The 20,632-nt window shown below is 41.0% G+C and overlaps 1 protein-coding gene across 1 annotated transcript in view; it reads right to left on the reverse strand.

The window, feature by feature from the left end:
* Positions 1-296: 296 nt before the first annotated feature.
* LOC124036507 (lysyl oxidase homolog 2B) overlaps positions 297-20,632 on the reverse strand; it is a 49,982-nt gene continuing 29,646 nt past the window's right edge. The window contains exons 6-14 of the mRNA XM_046351177.1: positions 16,820-17,003; positions 14,164-14,315; positions 13,826-13,993; positions 6,517-6,682; positions 5,921-6,161; positions 4,352-4,467; positions 3,928-4,064; positions 2,288-2,399; positions 297-1,573 (exon numbers count right to left, since the gene is read on the reverse strand). Coding sequence (XP_046207133.1) covers positions 1,503-1,573; positions 2,288-2,399; positions 3,928-4,064; positions 4,352-4,467; positions 5,921-6,161; positions 6,517-6,682; positions 13,826-13,993; positions 14,164-14,315; positions 16,820-17,003 — 1,347 coding nt within the window. The 3' untranslated portion in view covers positions 297-1,502. The remainder of the gene's footprint in view (positions 1,574-2,287; positions 2,400-3,927; positions 4,065-4,351; positions 4,468-5,920; positions 6,162-6,516; positions 6,683-13,825; positions 13,994-14,163; positions 14,316-16,819; positions 17,004-20,632) is intronic.

Here is a 20,632-nt window from a genome sequence, read left to right on the forward strand (position 1 = left end):
TAGTTATCAAACAAAGGACATTATGGATTTTTACACTCCATTCAAGTATACAGTTAGCATAACATACTGTAGCCATTCAGCTGTCACTGTACTGTACCCTCATAAAACAGAGGATGACAGTTTGGTAGCACCATTATTTTTTTAAAGTACAATAAAATAATGAGACACACATTATTGTACAAAAAAAACTGAAAGGAAAAAGGGAAAAAATGTCATTAAAATCCCTGACTTTTACAACAATAAGTTACTAATATGTTTGATGAGATTGTTTGTGAATGTTGAAAAGGAAACATATGCATGAGAAAATAAAAATGACTTTATTTCTCTCAATATAAGGCACTGAGGGACATTAGTTGTATCCCTCCATTTTAACTACCGTACTACCGCCACTACTGTTGTGGTGTGGAATGGACTAATGTCTGCCATTTGGTCACAGTTTTTACATTGGAAAAGGAACTTCTCAGGCACTTGGGACGGGTACTGGGGTTGAATGCAGATGTCAGAATGGGAAACATGACAGAATAACTTAAAGATAGAGCGTGTTGACCATAGAAATCTATACCACAGACTAAAAGACTGGTGAGGGTAACAACCTTGTACTTCAAAATAATGACATCTACATTTCCAAAGAAAAAGAAAAATAGAAGACAGGTGAAATTACTACATCACAGGACATCTGTTTGTTAAACACTTCACAACAACAATGCACTTACTGGCAGTTAGTTATTGGATCCTAATGTATTGCATTGTACTATACTGTGTTCTCAATACTCATCGTCATTAAGCTACTTAGAGAGTAGCCTATATGAGGCCCTTACTTTATAAAGAAAATCTATTATTAGATCATGATCAATGAAGTCTGTAGTATTCCCAAATATGTCTTTGTTCATAGTTCAAGAACGATTTTTGTCAGAGATATTCAACCTCTGCGGAAATTACCTTTGACCTTTGAATGTTCGATCATTTAAAAAAAGAAAAGAAAGTGCAGCAGGATTCACTTTCATTACTGTACATCAGAGAATTTACACAGCACCCAAAAGTAGTGCACTATTTTGGGAATAAGGTGCTATTTGGTCTCATCATCACCTCTAGCGGGGAGCATTGGGAATGTATATTTCATGTCTCTAACCCAGGGGTGTGAGAAACTGCATCAGTCCCTTCTTGATCTCAACCAGAGAGCTGGGAGAGGCTGCCTGCTTTTGGGATAAACTAATGAGTGGGGATTGAATTTGAAATGACAGAAATATACATCAAATTATCTGCCTAGGATCGAGAGGGAATGTCTGAAAGAGGTGGGCAGCGGCCAGTGGGCAGCTTGTCCATATAGCATTCCTACCTAGGAGGGGGATTCTTAACAGCTGTAGTGTTATTGGTGACAAGATAAAAGAGTTCACCCTGGACTGCTGACTGGGGAACAGAGAGGGGGGGGGTCTAGTGGTTGGGGACATTTTGGCAGTTTCTTTGTGGTGGTGATGGTTGCTCTGTTCTTCTCTTCCATCCTTTTACCTGTGGGTCACCTGGTTGTTCAGTAGCCCAGGGAAGGACTCCTCAGTCTCAGTGCTTAACGATCCACCTGAACAGGAAAGGGACAAATGGTCAACATTTAAAAACAGCTCAACGCTTTACACTTTCAAATCAAAGTTTGCCAGACATTTTTTCGATTACTAAAGTAGAGTAATGTCAAGATGAAACCAAGTCCCACGACATCAGTTTAAGGGCAACTCCGCCACTTTTCAACCTCATGAATTATCTCCAGTACCAAACCAGTGTCTAAATATGTGAAAAGGGTGTATTTTTATGATCTGTAGTAAAATTATAAGAAGATTGGTCCTAAACAATGCTTGTCTGTGACATCATAGGGTAGGATTAAAAGTAAGAAAAGCAGTGATTTTCAAAACCTTCATCAAGTTTCTAGCCAGAGGGAGGGTATTTCCTTGCTTCCCAAGTCACCGCGAATCTCATAGTGTTTGAAAATCACTCTTTGTTGTAACTTTTGATGATGTCATCTGGTAGAATGTATTTTTTTCTACAAAACCGTTTTCACATACTATGTAGACACTGGTTTGGTGCTGGAGATAATGAATATGAACTTGGCCTTTAACATCCAGCAACTGTATACACCTCCTGCACAAATGAATGGCTGGATCTATACATCTTAACATTAGTCTACTTGTGAGGTCTGCAAACATCCAACTTTCATTTATGAAAGGGGTTGCGGAACAATGGCAGTAACACAGAATTTCTGAGGTAAAACAGTCACACAAATTGTGGCACATCATTGTCTTACCATTATGACAGCTGTACATCCATATACGGTGGCCGTCGTATCTACATCTACACTTCATTAAGTTGTTGGAGTAGTCGGACTCAGGCACCTCATAGTTAGGGTTAATAAAAACCTGTTGGAGAGAGCAAAATGCTGTGAATCATTATCCAACACAAAGAATGGAAATGAACATTGATAATTATAGTTAGGGTGGTGTAGGTGTCCTGGAATGTGGTTACGGGATTTAGGGAATGTAATACATATGGAAAAGATTCGATACAATACCTCCAATAGAAGTCCAATGTTTTACAAAATATGGCAGCCGATACTGGATAAATGGTCTAGTCCCGCTTCATAACTGGGTTGACGATCTGCTGCTACTCTGTGCTATACTCCACTCAATATTTATTTTTGGCTCAACTACACTGCTTGTAATGACTATATGCCGTCTTCTAATACATGTACCACCTAATAGGATTTTGTTTTATTTTGTGTATGTGTGAGTTAAGTTTTGTTTTGTCCTCTAAATTTGCCATCCCATTCAACCGTACAATGAATGTCAATGTTTGTATTGCTGTCTTTTTTATTTGATTTTTTATTGTAAAATAATAAACATATTATAAAAATTTTAAAAGATAATCATAGTTAGGGTTAGGGTTGTATTTTTTGCTCAGTTGAATGAAAAAAACTCTATATGCATTTTTCATTTGTCCAATAAAATTAATTAATTCACATTATTAGACCTCAATCGATAACATAGGATAATAGTGTAGAGGAATGACCTTGGTTGCGTCCCTAATGGCACTACTTACGGGCCCTGGGATATATAGGGAAGTGAGGTCTGCACAACGCATCACCGGGGGCAAACTACCTGCCCTCCAGGACACCTACACCACCCGATGTCACAGCAAGGCCATAAAGATCATCAAGGACAACAACCACCCGAGCCACTGCCTGTTCACCCCGCTATCATCCAGAAGGCGAGGTAAGTACAGGTGCATCAAAGCTGGAAACGAGAGACTGAAAAACAGCTTCTATCTCAAGGCCATCAGACTGTTAAACAGCCACCGCTAACATTGAGTGGCTGCTGCCAACACACTGACTCAACTACAGCCACTTTAATAATGGGAATTGATGGGAATTGATGTAAAATATATCACAAGCCACTTTAAACAATGCTACTTAATATAATGTTTACATACCCTACATTATTTATCTCATATGTATACGTATATACTGTACTCTATATCATCTACTGCATCTTTATGTAATACATGTATCACTAGCCACTTTAACTATGCCACTTTGTTTACATACTCATCTCATATGTATATACTGTACTCGATACCATCTACTGCATCTTGCCTATGCCGCTCTGTACCATCACTCATTCATATATCTTTATGTACATATTCTTTATCCCTTTACACTTGTGTGTATAAGGTAGTAGTTTTGGAATTGTTAGAGAGATTACTCGTTGGTTATTACTGCATTGTCGGAACTAGAAGCACAAGCATTTCGCTACACTCACATTAACATCTGCTAACAATGTGTATGTGACAAATAACATTTGATTTGATTTGATTTGGAATAGGGTGTCATTTAGGACACACTCCTTCACTGGAAAGACTTTAAGTACCATAAGCAGAAAGGTAATTTACCTGGAATATGTAATCTCCGGGCTTGATGTCTGTGATGTCAATCCACTGGCAGTCAATATCATGTCTGTACGTATCCCAGCAGCCAACAGTGATGCCTTGCTCTCCAAAGTTGGCACACTCGTATCTTTTCTCAATACCTGTCAAGATGACAATAAATCAAAGTTAATCAAAGTACATACAATGGCACAGAATCTTTTGTGAGTGAAAGAGCATGTTGAGCTATTGCTCAGGCTGTATTATATATGTGCTATGCAAGGAGTGAGGAACACTAGGTAGACAAGATAGTATAGGTAGCTAGTCTGTCTGTGTCCCAAATGGAACCCTATTCATTATAGCGTGGACTACTTTTGACCAGGTCCTTATGGACTCTATGTAAAGGATAGAGTGCCATTAGGGACACACATTTATTTATCCAGACTCTTACCCTCTTCACAGTCAGTGTCCTCCAGACAGAAGCTTGCCTTGTGTCCCTCTGCCACCTTGGTGCCGTTGAGGCTGAGCAGGTCATAGTGGGTGAATACCTCCATGCTGTGGTAGTGCCTGGGCACAGTGAGAAAGAGAGAGACACTTCATTTATAAATAGACCTGCCATCTACTGTAGAGTCTATTATATTCTCTCTGAAGCAGATATGTTTTTATACAAGAGCTAGAGACTGTTGAAACATATGGCACTAACGCAGACACTAAGAAACCCAAAATAAACATTTGCTTTCAAAATTGTATATGTTTAGCGATTCAGATTATATGCATAATCCCACAGGCACTGAGGGTTTTATTTGTGTAAAACTGGTGACTGTGTGAAGCTGCCGACATTGCGCAGTTCACCCAATGCCTTGACAGAAAACATCTGAGACGTTTCAGTCCGTGGCCAATTACAGGGCAGCGAACGTATGGAAATGGAAAATGGCTCAAGAACGGAGTTATCTAGTTCAGTAGAACGTTCCCTTAATGTCAGTCTCCTATAAAAAGACAACTAGGTAGTCATGGTGACCGACAACTATGAGGTAAAATACACTCAGTGACCAGTTTATTAGGTACACTACCCAGTTTACGAAAATGAATCGTTCCTACAGACAGGCATTGAGGCCAAGCAAGCAGACAGGCATCGAGGCATTCAGTTACTGTTTGATTAAACGATAGAACGGGCAAAACAAGTGATCTAAGTGACTTTAAGAGTTGTATGATCATTGATGCCAGGCGTGCCGGATCCAGTATCTCAGAAACGGGTGGCCTCCTGGGATTTTCACACACGACAGTGTCTAGGGTTTACAGAGATGCCAGGTGTGCAACAAACAAAAAACATCCAGTCAGCGGCAGTCCTGCGGGAGACAACAGCTCGTTGCACGAGAGAGGTCGAATGAGAATGGCAAGAATCGTGCAAGCTAACAGGCGGGCCACAAACAGAAAAATAACAGCGCACTACAACAGTGGTGTGCAGAACGGCATCACGGAATGCACAACTCGTCAATGCTTGTCACAGATGGGCTATTGCAGCCACACCGGGTTACACTCCTATCAGCTAAAAACAAGAAGCGGCTCAAGTGGGCAAGCGATCACCAACACTGGAAAATTGATGAGTGGAAAAACATTGCCTGGTCTGATGAATCCCAGTTCCTGTTGAGTCAGGATTTGGTGTAAGTAGCATGAGTCCATGGATCCATCCTACCAGGAATCCACGGTATTGGTGTGGGGAATGTTTCCCTGGAACCCTTTAAGTCCCTTGATATCAATTGCGCAAAGAACAATTCCGACAGCTTGTAGAGTCCATGCCCTAAAGAATTGCGTCTGCTCTGGAGGCAAAGGGGGGTCCGACCCGGTACTAGATGGGTGTACCTAATAAACTGTAAACTGAGTATATATCACCATATTAAACAAATAATACAATTCTAGCCTGGATAACATTGCACATAGCCTTGGGCTAACAACATGCTGTGTGAACAAAGCATATCTTTCAATTTCACAAACAAACAGGAAGGGCCATGGAGCAACTTGCCTATGGCAGTCATGCCACACCCAGGAGTGGCGTCCAGCCTTGGGTCTGAAGTCTGACTGTCCGTTGTTGTGGATCTGGGAGGAGAAGCGCAGCAGGCGGCGGTAGGAGTTGGCAGGGGTCTTGCTGGAGGTGGTGGATAGGCAGTTCTCTTCATAAGCACACTGCAGCATGAACATGGGCCTGTCCTCCATATAGGTGGTCTGCTCCACTACCTGGGGGCTCAGGACCAGGTCAGGGGCCGCTGAGGGGGAGAGCAGGGAGGGAAGAGGGAGAGAGAGAGAGTGGTTAAAAATGTGAGCATACTTCATCATTACAATGTTACAGTTATTATAGTTATTATCTTATAAAAAGGCCAAGACTGACAAATACATGTTTTGGTATTCAACCATTATTATCAGCATTCAATGAAAGGCATCTAATACTGGTAGACTACTGAGAGGGAAAGGCAATAGGAGTGCTCTTATGCAGCATGAATGAGGTTTTGGACACACCACATCAAAGGCTAATTATAAAGATAAACAGAAAAGTAGCAAATCTGATGTTGAAGAAAGGTACATATTACTTCACATATTTTGTTAGTGTAACAAGCCCCTTACTCTCTGAGCAGGAGACTCCGGCGGCGTTGCGTCCTCCTCCTTTAGGACAGGTGAGGTGAGCTCCGTGGTGCAGGCAGTGGGATAGGGACATCTCCGTGCCAGAACATCTCACCCCACTCATCACCACAGGGTCAGCACTAACCTCTCCAGGCCAGTACCACGTCTCCTAAAGGACAGGGACACAACATGACAGAGGTCAGGCATGCTTTTTATCAGACAGAGAATTAACGGAACTTGTCCTAGGTTATGTGTTTGTTATGCAATTGTATTATTACATGTTATCAGTGCTTTCAGAAAGTATTCAGACCCCTTGACCTTTTCCACATGTTACATTACAGCCTAACTCTAAAATTGATTAAATGAAATGTTTTTTCTTATCAATCTACACACTTAATGAAAGCGAAAAACAGGTTTTTGGACATTTTTGCAAATGTATAAAAAACAGAAATACCTTATTTACATAAGCATTCAGACCCTTTGCTGTGAGACTCAAAATTGAGCTCAGGTGCATCCTGTTTCCATTGATCATCCTTGATATGTTTCTACAACTTGATTGGAGTCCACCTGTGGTAAATCCAATTGATTGGCCATGATTTGGAAAGGCACACACCTGTCCCACAGTTGACAGTGCATGTCAGAGCAAAAACCAAGACATGAGGTCGAAGGAATTCTCAGTAGACAGGATCGTGTAGAGAAAAATGGGAAGGGTACCAAAACATTTCTGCAGTATTGAAGGTCCCCAAGAACACAGTGGCCTCTATAAAATGGAAGAAGTTTGTAATCACCAAGAATCTTCCTAGAACTAACCGACCGTCCAAACTGAAAAATTGCAGGAGAATGTCCTTTGTCACAGAGGTGACCAAAAACCTGATGGTCACCCTGACAGAGCTCCAGAGTTCCCCTGTGGAGATGGGAGAACCTTCCAGAAGGACAACTATCTCTGCAGCACTCCACCAATCAGGCCTTTATGGTAGAGTGGCCAGACAGAAGCCACTCCTCAGTAAAAGGCACATGACAGCCCACTTGGAGTTTGTCAAAAGGCACCCAAAGGACTCTCAGACCATGAAGATGAACGGAGCAAAGTACAGAGAGATCCTTGATGAAAACCTGCTCCAGAGTGCTAAGGACCTCAGACTGTGGTGTTTTACCTTCCAACAGGACAACAATCCTAAGCACACAGCGAAGACAAAGCAGGAGTGGCTTCGGGACAAGTCTCTGAATGTCCCAGCCAGAGCTCGGACTAGAACCAGATCGAACATCTCTGGAGAGACCTGAAAAAAGTTGGGCAGTGACGCTCCCCATCCAACCTGATAAAGCTTGAGAGGATCTGCATAGAAGAATGGGAGAAACTCCAAATACAGGTGTGCCAAGCTTGTAGCGTCATACCCAAGAAGTCTCACAGCTGTAATCGCTGCCAAAGGTGCTTCGATAAGGGGGTCTGAAAATGTATGTAAATGTGATATTTAATTCATTACATTTTTTTTATATACATTTGCAAACATTTCTAAAAACCTGTTTTTTCTTTGTCATTATGGGATAGTGTGTAGATTGATGTGGGGGGGAAACACAATTTAATCCATTTTAGAATAAGGCTGTAACGTAACAAAATGTGGAAAAGGGGAAGGGGTATGAATATTTTCAGAATGCACTGTATAATGGTGTTAGAACAATATACTGGTAGGATTCAAATTCACAATGGATTCAAGGTAGCAACAAATAAGCAAAACTATTTTTCTACTAACCACAAGAGGGGGCAGCCTGTTCATTATCTCTCTGGCTGTATTTAGTAGTGTCACTATTACTTTATTTTGTCCCTCAGACAGAGGCGTCATGCCCATCGGGGGCACAGATGTGCTGTTATAATATTTATATATATATATAATATAATAATAATATATGCCATTTAGCAGACGCTTTTATCCAAAGCGACTTACAGTCATGTGTGCATACATTCTACGTATGGGTGGTCCCGGGGATCGAACCCACTACCCTGGCGTTACAAGCGCCATGCTCTACCAACTGAGCTACAGAAATATATATATATATATATATATATAAATAAAAATACTGAGTGTACTAAAACTGAAGGGTACCTGCTCCTTCCATGACTGACCAGGTGAAAGTTATGATCCCTTATACACTGAACAAAAAATATACACGCAACATGTTTTGGTCCCATGTTTCATGAGCTGAAATGAAAATCCCAGAAAATGTTCATATGCACAAGAGGCGTATTTCTCTCAAATTGTGTGCACAAATTAGTTTACATTCCGGTTAGTGAGCATTTCTCCTTTGCCAAGATAATCCATCCACCTGACAGGTGTGGCATATCAAGAAGCTGATTAAACAGCATGATAATTACACAGGTGCACCTTGTACTGGGGACAATAAAAGGCCCCAGCACAAATGTGCAGTTTTGTCACACAACACAATGCGACAGTCTCAAGTTGAGGGAGTGTGCAATTGGCATGTTGACTGCAGGAATGTCCGCCAGAGCTGTTGCCAGATAATTGAATGTTAATTTCTCTACCATAAGCCACCTCCAATGTTGTTTCAGAGAATTTGATAGTACGTCCAATCGACTTCACAACTGCAGACCCACGTGTTTGGCGTCGTGTGGGTGAGCTATTTGCGAAGAGTGCCCCGTGGTGGTGGTGTGGTTATGGTATGGGCAGGCATAAACTATGGACAACGAACACAATTGCCTTTTAGTGATGGTAATTTGAATGCACAGAGATACTATGACGAGATCCTGAGGCCCATTGTGAGGTCCATATTTCTAAAGGTATCTCTGACCAACAGACACATATCTGTATTTCCAGTCATGTGAAATCAATAGATCAGGGTCTAATGAATGTATTTAAATTGACTGAATTCCCTTACATGAACTGTAACTCAGTCAAATATTTGAAATTGCTGCATGTTGCATTTATATCATTGTTCAGTTTATACAGTACTAGTCAAAAGTTTAGACACCACTACTCATTCAATGGTTTTGCTTTATTTTTTACTATTTTCTAGATTATAGAATAACAGTGAAGACATCAAAACTATGAAATAACACATCTGGAATCATGAAGTAACCAAAAAAGTGTTAAACAAATCAAAATATATTTTATATTTTGATTCTTCAAAGTTTCCACTCTTGGCATTCTCTCAGCCAGCTTCACCTGGAATGCTTTTCCAACAGTCTTGAAGGAGTTCCCACATATGCTGAGCACTTGTTGGCTGCTTTTACTTCACTCTGCAGTCCAACTCATCCCAAACCATCTCAATTGGGTTGAGTTCGGGTGATTGGGGAGGCAGCAGCACTCCATCACTCTCCTTCATGGTCAAATAGCCCTTACACATCCTGGAGGTGGGCTTTGGGCCATTGTCCTGTTGAAAAACAAATGACGGGGCATCCTACGTGGCACAGTGGTCTAAGGTACTGCATTGCAGTTGCTAGCTGTGCCACTAGAGATCCTGATTTGAGTCCGGGCTCTGTCGCAGCACATTTGGCCCAGCGTTGTTCGGGTTAGGGGAGGGTTTGGCCGGCAGGGATGTCCTTGTCCAATCGCCCTCTAGCAACTCCTGTGGCGGGCCAGGCGCATGCACTCTGACACAGGCGCCAGGTTTACAGTGTTTCCTTCGACACATTGGTGTGGTTGGCTTCCGGGTTAAGCAGGCATTGTGTCAAGAAGCTGTGCGGCTTGGTTGGGTCGTGTTTCGGAGGACGCATGGCTCTCGACCTTCGCCTCTCCCGAGTCCGTACGAGACAGGAATGTAACTACCAATTGGATACCACAAAATTGGGGAGAAAAGGGGTCAAAAAAATAATTTCAAAAATAGAAAAACAAATGATAGTCCACTAAACGCAAACTGGATTGGATGGCATAACCCTAACCCTAACCCACTACAAAATGCTGTGATAGCCATGCTGGTTAAGTGTACCTTGAATTCTAAATAAATCACAGACAGTGTCACCAGCAAAGCAGCCCCACACCATCACAACTCCTCCTCTGCGCTTCACGGTTGGAACCACACATGCAGATGTCATCTGTTCACCTACTCTGAGTCTCACAAAGACGTAGCGGTTGAAACCAAAAATCGCAGATCTGGACTCATCAGGCCAAAGGACAGATTTCCAACGGTCTAATGTCCATTGCTCGTGTTTCTTGGCCCAAGAAAGTCTCTTCTTATTAGTCACCTTTGGTAGTGTTTTCTTTACAGAAATTATACCATGTCTCCTCTGAACAGTGTATGTTGAAATGTGTCTGTTACTTGAGACATTTATTTGGGCTGCAATCTGAGATGCAGCAGAGGTAACTCTGGGTATTCCTTTCCTGTGACGGTCCTCATGAGAGCCAGTTTCATCATAGCACTTGATGGTTTTTGCGACTGCACCTGAAGAAACTTTCAAAGTTCTTGAAATGTTCTATATTGACTGACCTTCATGTCTTAAGGTAATGATGGACGTGTTGTTTCTCTTCACATATTTGAGCTGTTCTTGCCATAATATGGACTTGGTCTTTTACTTTGTCACAACACAACTGATTGGCTCAAATGCATTAAGAAGTTAAGAAATCCCACAAATTAACTTTTAACAAGGCACACCTGTTAATTGAAATGCATTCCAGGTGACTAATTCATTAGCTGGTTGAGAGAATACCAAGAGTGTGCAAAGCTGTCATCAAGGCAAATGGTGGCTACATTAGTCTTCACTATTATTCTACAATGTAGAAAATAGTGAAAATAAAGAAAAACCCTGGGATGAGTAGGTGTGTCCAAACTGTTGACTAGTACTGTATATATAGGAGGTTAGCATCCCGGAGTCAGCTCTTCACTGTTGATGTTGAGATTGGTGTTTTGCAGGTACTATTTAATGAAGCTGCCAGTTGAGGACTTGTGAGGTGTCTGTTTTTCACCGGGGCCTCCCACTCTTTCTATTTCTGGTTAGAGTTCTGTGAAGGGAGTAGTACACAGTGTTGTACAAGATCTTCAGTTTCTTGGCAATTTCTCGCATGGAATAGCTTTAATTTCTCAGAACAAGAATAGACTGATGAGTTTCAGAAGAAAAAGAAAAGTCTTTGTTTCTGGCCATTTTTAGCCTGTACTCAAATCCACAAATGCTGATGCTCCAGATACTCAACTAGTCTAAAGAAGGCCAGTTTTATTGCTTCTTTAATCAGATCAACAGTTTTCAGCTGTGCTATCATAATTGCAAAAGGGTTTTCTAATGATCAATTAGCCTTTTAAATTATAAACTTGGATTAGCTAACACAACGTGCCATTGAAACACAGGAGTGATGGTTGCTGATAATGGGCCCCTGTAGATATTCCATAAAATAATCTGCCGTTTCCAGCTACAATAGTAATTTACAACATTAACAATGTCTACACTGTATTTCTGATCTATTTGATGTTATTTTAATGGACAAAATGTTTTGCCTTTCTTTCAAAAACAATAACATTTCTAAGTGACCCCAAACTTTTGAACGGTAGTGAATATATTAAAATATTTTGTTGATGTTGTTTCTGTGTAATACTACTAGCAACCTAGCCATTTTATGAATTTGGCTTTAGCTAGCCCAGTTAGGTTCCCAATGAGGTAGTAGAGTCACTATCAGCTGTATCACTACTACCTCATAACTAGCTACCAAGAAGCCATTTCAGACTATCATCAAGTTAGAGTAGCTAGCTTGTCTAATTATCTTAGCTGACATGGTTGGTAGACTTTAGAAAAGCAAGCAATAACTAAATGTACTGAATAAGACTCACATTCCTTTCAATCTTTTTTCCAGAGACATAAAATCATATTTAGTTTCTTTAATAAAAAAATAATCACAAGTCAGGAAGATACAGACAGCTCACAATGTATGCTTAGATATTCAGAAAGATATATATATATATATATATATATATATATATATATATATATATATATGGAATCAAGCATAATGGTTATAGCTCTAAAGTGCAGACTAAAGCTGACGTGCTTTGTGCACCCACATATTATTTGGGTGCATGACACCCCTGCCCTCAGATATCCTTGTAGTGTAGCCATCACAAATATTAAAACAACCTACAGTCTACGAAATAGATAAGCTTTCAATGTATTCATATTAAACTGCTATTCAGTAGTCATTCCTCTGCTTCGAGGTAAACTAGACAGCCTACAATAACATATTGTCCCTACATTGCAATTTCCACTCATAAATCTCTGGTTTGAAAGCAATATAATGTCTACTACTCCAAGGTTTACAGATATTTTCCAAACCAACTATTACTGTTATCAAGCAGTCTTGCAAAATCCATTTGCTCCAACAAATACTCTTCTGTCTGACTGGAAGGTCTCCTTACTGCTTTGCAGGTGGAAACAGTTTACAGAAACAGTTCACAGAAAGAGTTCACAGTCCTAAATCAGTGAGAGTTACTGTATATGTCACCCTTGGCAACTACAGACACACACTAACACACTTATATTTACAGCACTGACTGAAGGCCCTAATTTTGGAAAGCTCTAATTTGGGATGGCAATGACGTAAAAAAGACCATGGAAAAGTTTAGACTCACAACAGCCATAAATATTACCTCCTTGGCAATTATAATTTTCAGTACACAGAATTTTTTAAATTCCAAAATCTAATTCCAACCAAACTACTAAAAACACACCTTTCACAGAGTGAAAACCCACACTTCAATATCTTCCCAGTCTGATGTGACTCTGCTCAATGCAGTCGGTACAGTTTGTGAGGTTGGTGGTGTCAATAAAACATCAAGGAGCCAAGGAACATCATTAAAGTATCAATGATTCCTCTAATTATACGAGATTATAACGAACAACACAGGAACATTTTGCACTTAATCAAAGCAGATATTTATTTGAGTCTGTGTGTGGTAGGTGTGATCTTGTGATCTTATTTTGACACACAGATCTGGAACTAGCCCTTCTAAGAACAGTAATCTTATCTACCTTCTGCCCGTAACACTCCAAGATACTTTACCCTTGAATTACCACTTCCACCTCTGTTACGTCATAGTCTGGAATAGGATAGAAACACATAAACCTTTTTTCCCTTAGGGCCCAAACTTTTACTCACTGTAAACAGCAGTCATTGTTTTGCCTGCTTCAACCTGTATGTCTAGATCATACACGTAAGAGAGAGGCCTCCTATTCCATCCATTAATTAAATATGAATGTGTAACTGTACTGTAATGCTGCTGAGAGACCTGCTGCATGTTTGGTCGTCAAAGTCATCAAAGCAGGAATTTGTTCTTAATTGATTTACCTGTATAAATAAAGGTTAAATAAATAAATGATTCTCACCTGGAAGGCATTACTGGCGAAGCCCAGGCCTAGCTGTCTGCATACCACCATGGCCTCCATGGTTCCCCAGCCATCACTGCACACCGTGCCCCACACCAAGGAGCCGTTCCTCTCCACCAACGCCTCCACGCGCCCCTCGTATGGGTTACGCCCCCCACTCAGACGCAGCTGCACAGAGAGAGACACAACACAGGAGAGATCTTTAGCTAATATCACACATGGAGCAATAGGAATACTATAAGATTCTACATCATTATTCATCAACCAATGACTGAGACAAAAAAAGAAGAAGAATGTTTATTGATGATGATTTATGGTTTATCAAGTTGAGCACTCACCCTCTCCTGGAAGCCCATGGCTGGAACGTTACACGTGACGGCTGCATCTTCCTCATGGCTACAGCCCAAAGACTCCTTGTTGAAGAAACACTCTGTGACGGACTTCTCAAACCCAGAGCACTTCACCTCATTCATATGGACTGGGCCCATACCTGGGAAACAGGAACAGAGGAAGAATACTGGTAAGAGCCGGGCCAAGTAGGGTTAGGTTGCATTGACAACACATTTAGCACATTCTGTCTAATTACATTCTTCTGTCTAATACATAATGGAGCATGTTAACAGGGAATAAATGGAACCATAGAAAATCTAAGTCAGAGATTCAGTGTGTCAGTTCACAACCTCTATACATGATGTTTTTTATCTGTGTTCCATGATAGAAGTTCTATCTGTGACTTATTTTCCTGGAATCCTTAGTTACAGGGACAGTGTTCTTTCCTCCTTGACAGTAAATCATGTTGGAAATTATTTTTCCAAAAGGAACAACCAGTCCAGAATTCTTGCTCTTTGCGTCCCAAAAAGGCACCCTATATAGTACACTACTTTTGACCAGATGCAACATAGGGCTCTGGTCAAAAGTAGTGCTTTACGTGGGGGAATAGGGTGCCATTTGAGACAGCCGCTGTCTGCTGTTTCCATGTTCCATAATGTGCCATTATCCTGGAATTTACTACTCCTTTCCAGTCTCACGCCTGGGTGGACTAGCTTGCAGATGAAACAATTAATAGCTGTACCTATTTGGAAAACAGCAGTGTGCAATTCCTTTCAACCCTGTTATAGGGGTATATTATGGGAAACACAGTAACAAAAAAAATATACCATCTACTTCAGCACATCAGACACTTCAGTCTCACTCAAAACAGGTAAATTATTTAAAGTCAGAGTTACTGTAACCTACATGCAGATCTTCTGACTACATAGTTTTGACAAGAAGAGAGTCAGTGATACATATATGGGGGGGGGGGTACATGCCTCAGTTATTGATTAAGCCCTCCATTTGGCTCATAGAGTAAAAGAAGAAACACCATGGTAACCAGTATCCCCGTAGGTAACACTGAGTTAGAGGACATTTTACAGTCACACTGTAATGACTCTCGTGGGTTGAAGAAGGAGACCAAGGTGCAGAGTGGTGGACGTTCATGATTTTTTATCATCTGAACACCGCAACAAAATAACAAAGTAGAAAAAAACGAAAGTGCACAGTTCAGTCAGGCAACAAAACAGATAAACAGAAGATAACTCCCCTCAAAACACAAATGGAAACTCAAAACTATTATATGATCCCCAATCAGAGACAACGATAGACAGCTGCCTCTGATTGGGAACCACACATGGCAAAAACAACAAAGAAATTGAAAACATAGAAACAGAAAACCTAGAATGCCCACCCTAATCACACCCTGACCTAACCAAAAATAGAGAAATAAAAGGCTCTCTAAGGTCAGGGCGTGACACACACACCCACAAACCAGGACTTACAGGAATGCACCCCATAATTAGGGAAACCGGTCAATAAAGTGAAGGTCCTCTTTTGGGCAGGGCCCATGTCCCTCGAGGGGAAGGCGAGGCCTTCCAAACTGATAAGGGGTTGATACATTATGTACTCTTTATATATAGTATTTCTCTCCACTACAGCCTTTCAATTACAGTACTGGAATATTGCAAGTATGGGCTTGCATTGTTCGTCTCTGTCACGACTTCTGCCGAAGTTGGTGCCTCTCCTTGTTTGGGCGGCGTTTGGCGGTCGACGTCACCGGCTTTCTAGCCTCCACCGATCTACATTTGAATTATTTCCCTATTTAACCCTCTGGAGCCATCATGGTTTTGTGCGTGTTTATTGTTGTCACTTGTCTCGTTTATGTGATTCTGGATTTTCGTCCTCCTTGTTGGAAGATTATTTTTGAGTAAAGTTTCTATTATTACTCATCTCTGTGTCCTGCGCCTGACTCCGCCTTACCCACATCACCTAGACTCTGGGCCTTTATTCAGAAAGCGTCAGAGTAGGAATGCTGATCTAGGAACAGGTCCCCCTTTTCCATTTTGAGATCATTATGACAAACTGATCCTAAATCAACGCTTCTACTCTGTGAAGCTTTATGAATATATTACATTTCAATATCCCAGAAAGTTCCGGTCCTCCAGGGGGGTTCCTATTGTTCAAGTCAAGGTGAATTAGTGTGGGGCTTAAAGAGTCCGCAAAGAAGGGATAGTATTACAGACTATGATATCTTTTGGACATGTTCCCTTTGTAACATTTGGTGCGCAGATGTAGCTCTACACTACACAACTTAGCTGTTAATCTTCATTTTTCTTTATATTTCAGGAATTCAAGTGGTTCTCGAGCTTTGTGCAGTTATGCCCATGTTTCTTGATTGACTGTTGATTGATAACGGTGAATCAAACCAAATATTTCTCATACAACTGAGACCAGAAAAACCTCCTTGACCTCAGTCATTCCGATTTTGATTACTTCTGTAATAAGAATTATGTGTATTGTTAATCTATCCAAGGCCTTCTACACAGATGAAATATTCAAATAGTCGACTTCATCTTCAGCCAACTCAACTGCAAGACGGACCAATATGTTGGCCTGCCCATCATGTACTTGTCCAGATGTAGTATTGTTGTTATAAGAAGGACTGATTCTAATCCCTACCCTGTCCAAGCCGACCACCAGACAAGGCCTCCTTGGCACTCCCGAAGCCCAGTTCTCGACACACCACTGTGGCTGACAGCAGGCTCCAGTTATCATCACAGATGGTTCCCCATTCGCCGTTCTTCAGCACCTCCACACGACCTTCCCCTACGATGGCGCCACCTCGCAGACGCACCAACGGTTGCTGCAGGAACAAGAGAGAGATCACTCATAGTAAGGCTGAGTTATTCAAACACTCAAAGCAAGCTATTATGTTGCATTAACTAACAATGAAACATGAAAGACAATAGGTAGGTTTTCAAGACAATAGAAGGTCAGGTTATTATGCCTTATTGGTCCGGTAAGCAGAATTACAGAGTTCAACTTTCTATAAATGAATGACTCTTGAGCCTGAGAAATATATAACTAGAGGGGGCCATCCATAAAGAGTTACAAAACTCTGTTTTTAGTTGGCTCTTTCCAAGATGTTCAGAGAAGCTAGAAGGGTGGAATGAAGACTGTGAGGCTACAGACTGGGTGGCATCACATTTACACAGCAGGTAAATGTTACTCCCATTAATGGTTTTGGCAAATTGGAAGTGTTTAATTTAACAAGGGGATACACGAGTAGCATAACTGTATCTTATTTACATGGATTTGTAATTACAAACAGCAATGCACAGGTGTTTTCATGCAGTTTAGGATTGGCTCTGCTTTGTGGTTTGTGTTCCCATTCCAAAATAGGAAACTATAACATATATTTATTCCCAGTGCAAGAATATTCGAAATAGGTATCTAAAATATAAAAAAATAAAATACCAAAACCATCATAAAATGTGTACATATCCAAAAGCAGTAAGTATTTGGGTAAGTATTTGTTTTACGACTAAATATTTCTTAGGTGAAACTGTGGCACTTGAAGAGGGAAAAAGTTTTTAGAAAAGGGGATTGACACAATCTGAACCCAAGCAAGGACAGGAATGGCATTTTGAAATATACACTACTGTTAAAAAGTTTGGGGTTACTTAGAAATGTTCTTGTTTTTGAAAGAAAAGCACATTTTTTGCCCATTAAAATAACATCAAATTGATCAGAAATACAGTGTAGACATTGTTAATGTCGTAAATGACTATTGTAGCTGAAAACGTCTGTTTTTATATGGAATATCTACATAGGTGTACAGAGGTCCATTATCAGCAACCATCCCTCCTGTGTTCCAATGCCACGTTGTGTTAGCTAATCCAAGTTAATCATTTTAAAAGGCTAACTGATCATTAGAAAACCCTTTTGCAATTATGTTAGCACAGCTGAAAACTGTTGATCTGATTAAAGAAGCAATACAACTTGCCTTCTTTAGACTAGTTGAGTATCTGGAGCATCAGCATTTGTGGGTTCGAGTACAGGCTCAAAATGTCAAGAAACAAAGACTTTTCTTCTGAAACTCATCAGTCTATTCTTGTTCTGAGAAATTAAAGCTATTCCATGTGAGAAATTGCCAAGAAACGGAAGATCTTGTACAACACTGTGTTCTACTCCCTTCACAGAACAGCGCAAACTGACTCTAACTAGAATAGAAAGAGGAGTGGGAGGCCCCGGTGCACAACCGAGCAAGAGGACAAGTACATTAGAGTGTCTAGTTTGAGAAACAGACGCCTCACAATTCCTCAACTGGCAGCTTCATTAAATAGTACCCGCAAAACACCAGTCTCGACGCCAACAGTGAGGAGGCGACTCCGGGATGCTGGCCTTCTAGGCAGAGTTCCTGTGTCAAGTGTCTGTGTTCTTTTGCCCATGTTAATCTTTTGTTTTTATTGGCAAGTCTGAGATATGGCTTTTTCTTTGCAGCTCTGCCTAGATGGCCAGCATCCTGGAGTCGCTTCTTCACTTTTGAAGAGAGCAGGGAGGCAGGCAGGCCTACACTACAGCACTTGCTGTGCAAAATAGAGGTGGGAGAAACGGTGAAATAGAGGAAAGAGAGAGAGGGAGAAGGTAAAATGGTGGGTGGAGAAAGAGGGTGAAATGAGAGAGAGAGAGAGAGAGAGAGAGAGAGAGAGAGAGAGAGAGAGAGAGAGAGAGAGAGAGAGAGAGAGAGAGAGAGAAAGAGAGAGAGAGAGAGAGAGTAAAATGAGAGAGAGAGAGAAATGAGAGAGTGAGTGAGAGAGAGAGAGAGAAAATGAGAGAGAGAGAGAAATGAGAGAGAGAGAGAGAGAGAGAGAGAGAGAGAGAGAGAGAGAGAGAGAGAGAGAGAGAGAGAGAGAGAGAGAGAGAGAGAGAGAGAGAGAGAGAGAGAGAGAAATAGAGAGAGAGAGAGAGAGAGAAATGAGAGTGAGTGAAATGAGAGAGAGAGAGAGAGAGAGAGAGAGAGAGAGAGAGAGAGAGAGAGAGAGAGAGAGAGAGAGAGAGAGAGAGAGAGAGATAAATGAGAGAGAGAGTGAAATGAGAGAGAGAGAGAGAGAGAGAGAGAGAGAGAGAGAGAGAGAGGGAGAGAGCACAGCACAGCACAACCTTGCCATTGAGAAAGGTAGACACAGGAAAACATGGCTCCCTGTAGAGGAAGGGCTGTGCAACCCCTGCACAACAGCACCACTGCACAACAGCAGAACCTGAGACAGAGCTGCATCTCCTGACTAAATGTAAAACATGTAAAACAATTAGTGTGACATTTCCTCAAATTTGAAAGAGAGAGTGTGAAATAGAGGAGGGGGAGAGGGTGAAATAAAGGATTAGATCACAGCCAGAGAAAATATCTGTTAGTGCGGATTCCCACAAGATGTTTTCATGGACGAGCATGAATTATCTACTACCCACAGATCTTGAGTACATGATGAATCACTTATACTAATATTCAAAACATCTGCAGATGGGCTTCACAAAGCATTGAGTGTCAGAGTAACAGTAACGCATCTCAGAAAACCCCATTGTCTATCGATCTCCCACAGGATTCATCAGATCAGAGATAAAATAGCCCACTCAGTTTTACAGTATGAAGTTAAACCCCCACAGCTACAGTACCAGTCAAAAGTTTGGACACACCTACTCATTAAAGGGGTTTTCTTTATTTAAAAAAAAACAATTTTCTACATTGTAGAAAAATAGTAAAGACATCAAAATAACACATATAGAATCATGTAAACAATAGTAACCAAAAAAGTGTTAAACAAATCTAAATATATTTTATATTTTGATTTTTCAAAGTTGCCAACCTTTGCATTGATGACAGCTTTGCACACTCTTGGCATTATCTCAACCAGCTTCACCTGGAATGCTTTTCCAACAGGCTTGAAGGAGTTGCCACATATGCTGAGCACTTGTTGGCTGCTTGTCCTTCATTCTGTGGTCCAACTCATGTCAAACCATCTCAATTGGGTTGCGGCCAGGTGATTGTGGAGGCCAGGTCATCTGATGCAGATCTCCATCAATTAAGTGTGCCTTGAATTTAAAAAAAATAACTAACAGTGTCACCAGAAAAACACCCCCACACTTCCTCCTCCATGCTTCACGGTGGGAACCACAGATGCGGAAATGATCCGTTAACCTACTCTGAGTCTCACAAAGCCATGGCGGTTGGTACCAAAAATCTCAAATGTGGACTCATCAGACCAAAGGACAGATTTCTACCAGTCTAATGTCCATTGCTCGTGTTTCTTGGCCCAAGCAAGCCTCTTCTTATTATTGGTGTCCTTTAGTAGTGGTTTCTTTGCTGCAATTTGACCATGAAGGCCTAATTCACGCAGTCTCCTCTGAACAGTTGATGTTGAGATGTGTCTCTTACTTGAACTCTATGAAGCATTTATTTGGGCTGCAATTTCTGTGGCTGGTAACTCTAATGAACTT

This window comes from Oncorhynchus gorbuscha, linkage group LG05, assembly GCF_021184085.1.
Source record: "Oncorhynchus gorbuscha isolate QuinsamMale2020 ecotype Even-year linkage group LG05, OgorEven_v1.0, whole genome shotgun sequence".
NCBI lineage: Eukaryota > Metazoa > Chordata > Actinopteri > Salmoniformes > Salmonidae > Oncorhynchus > Oncorhynchus gorbuscha.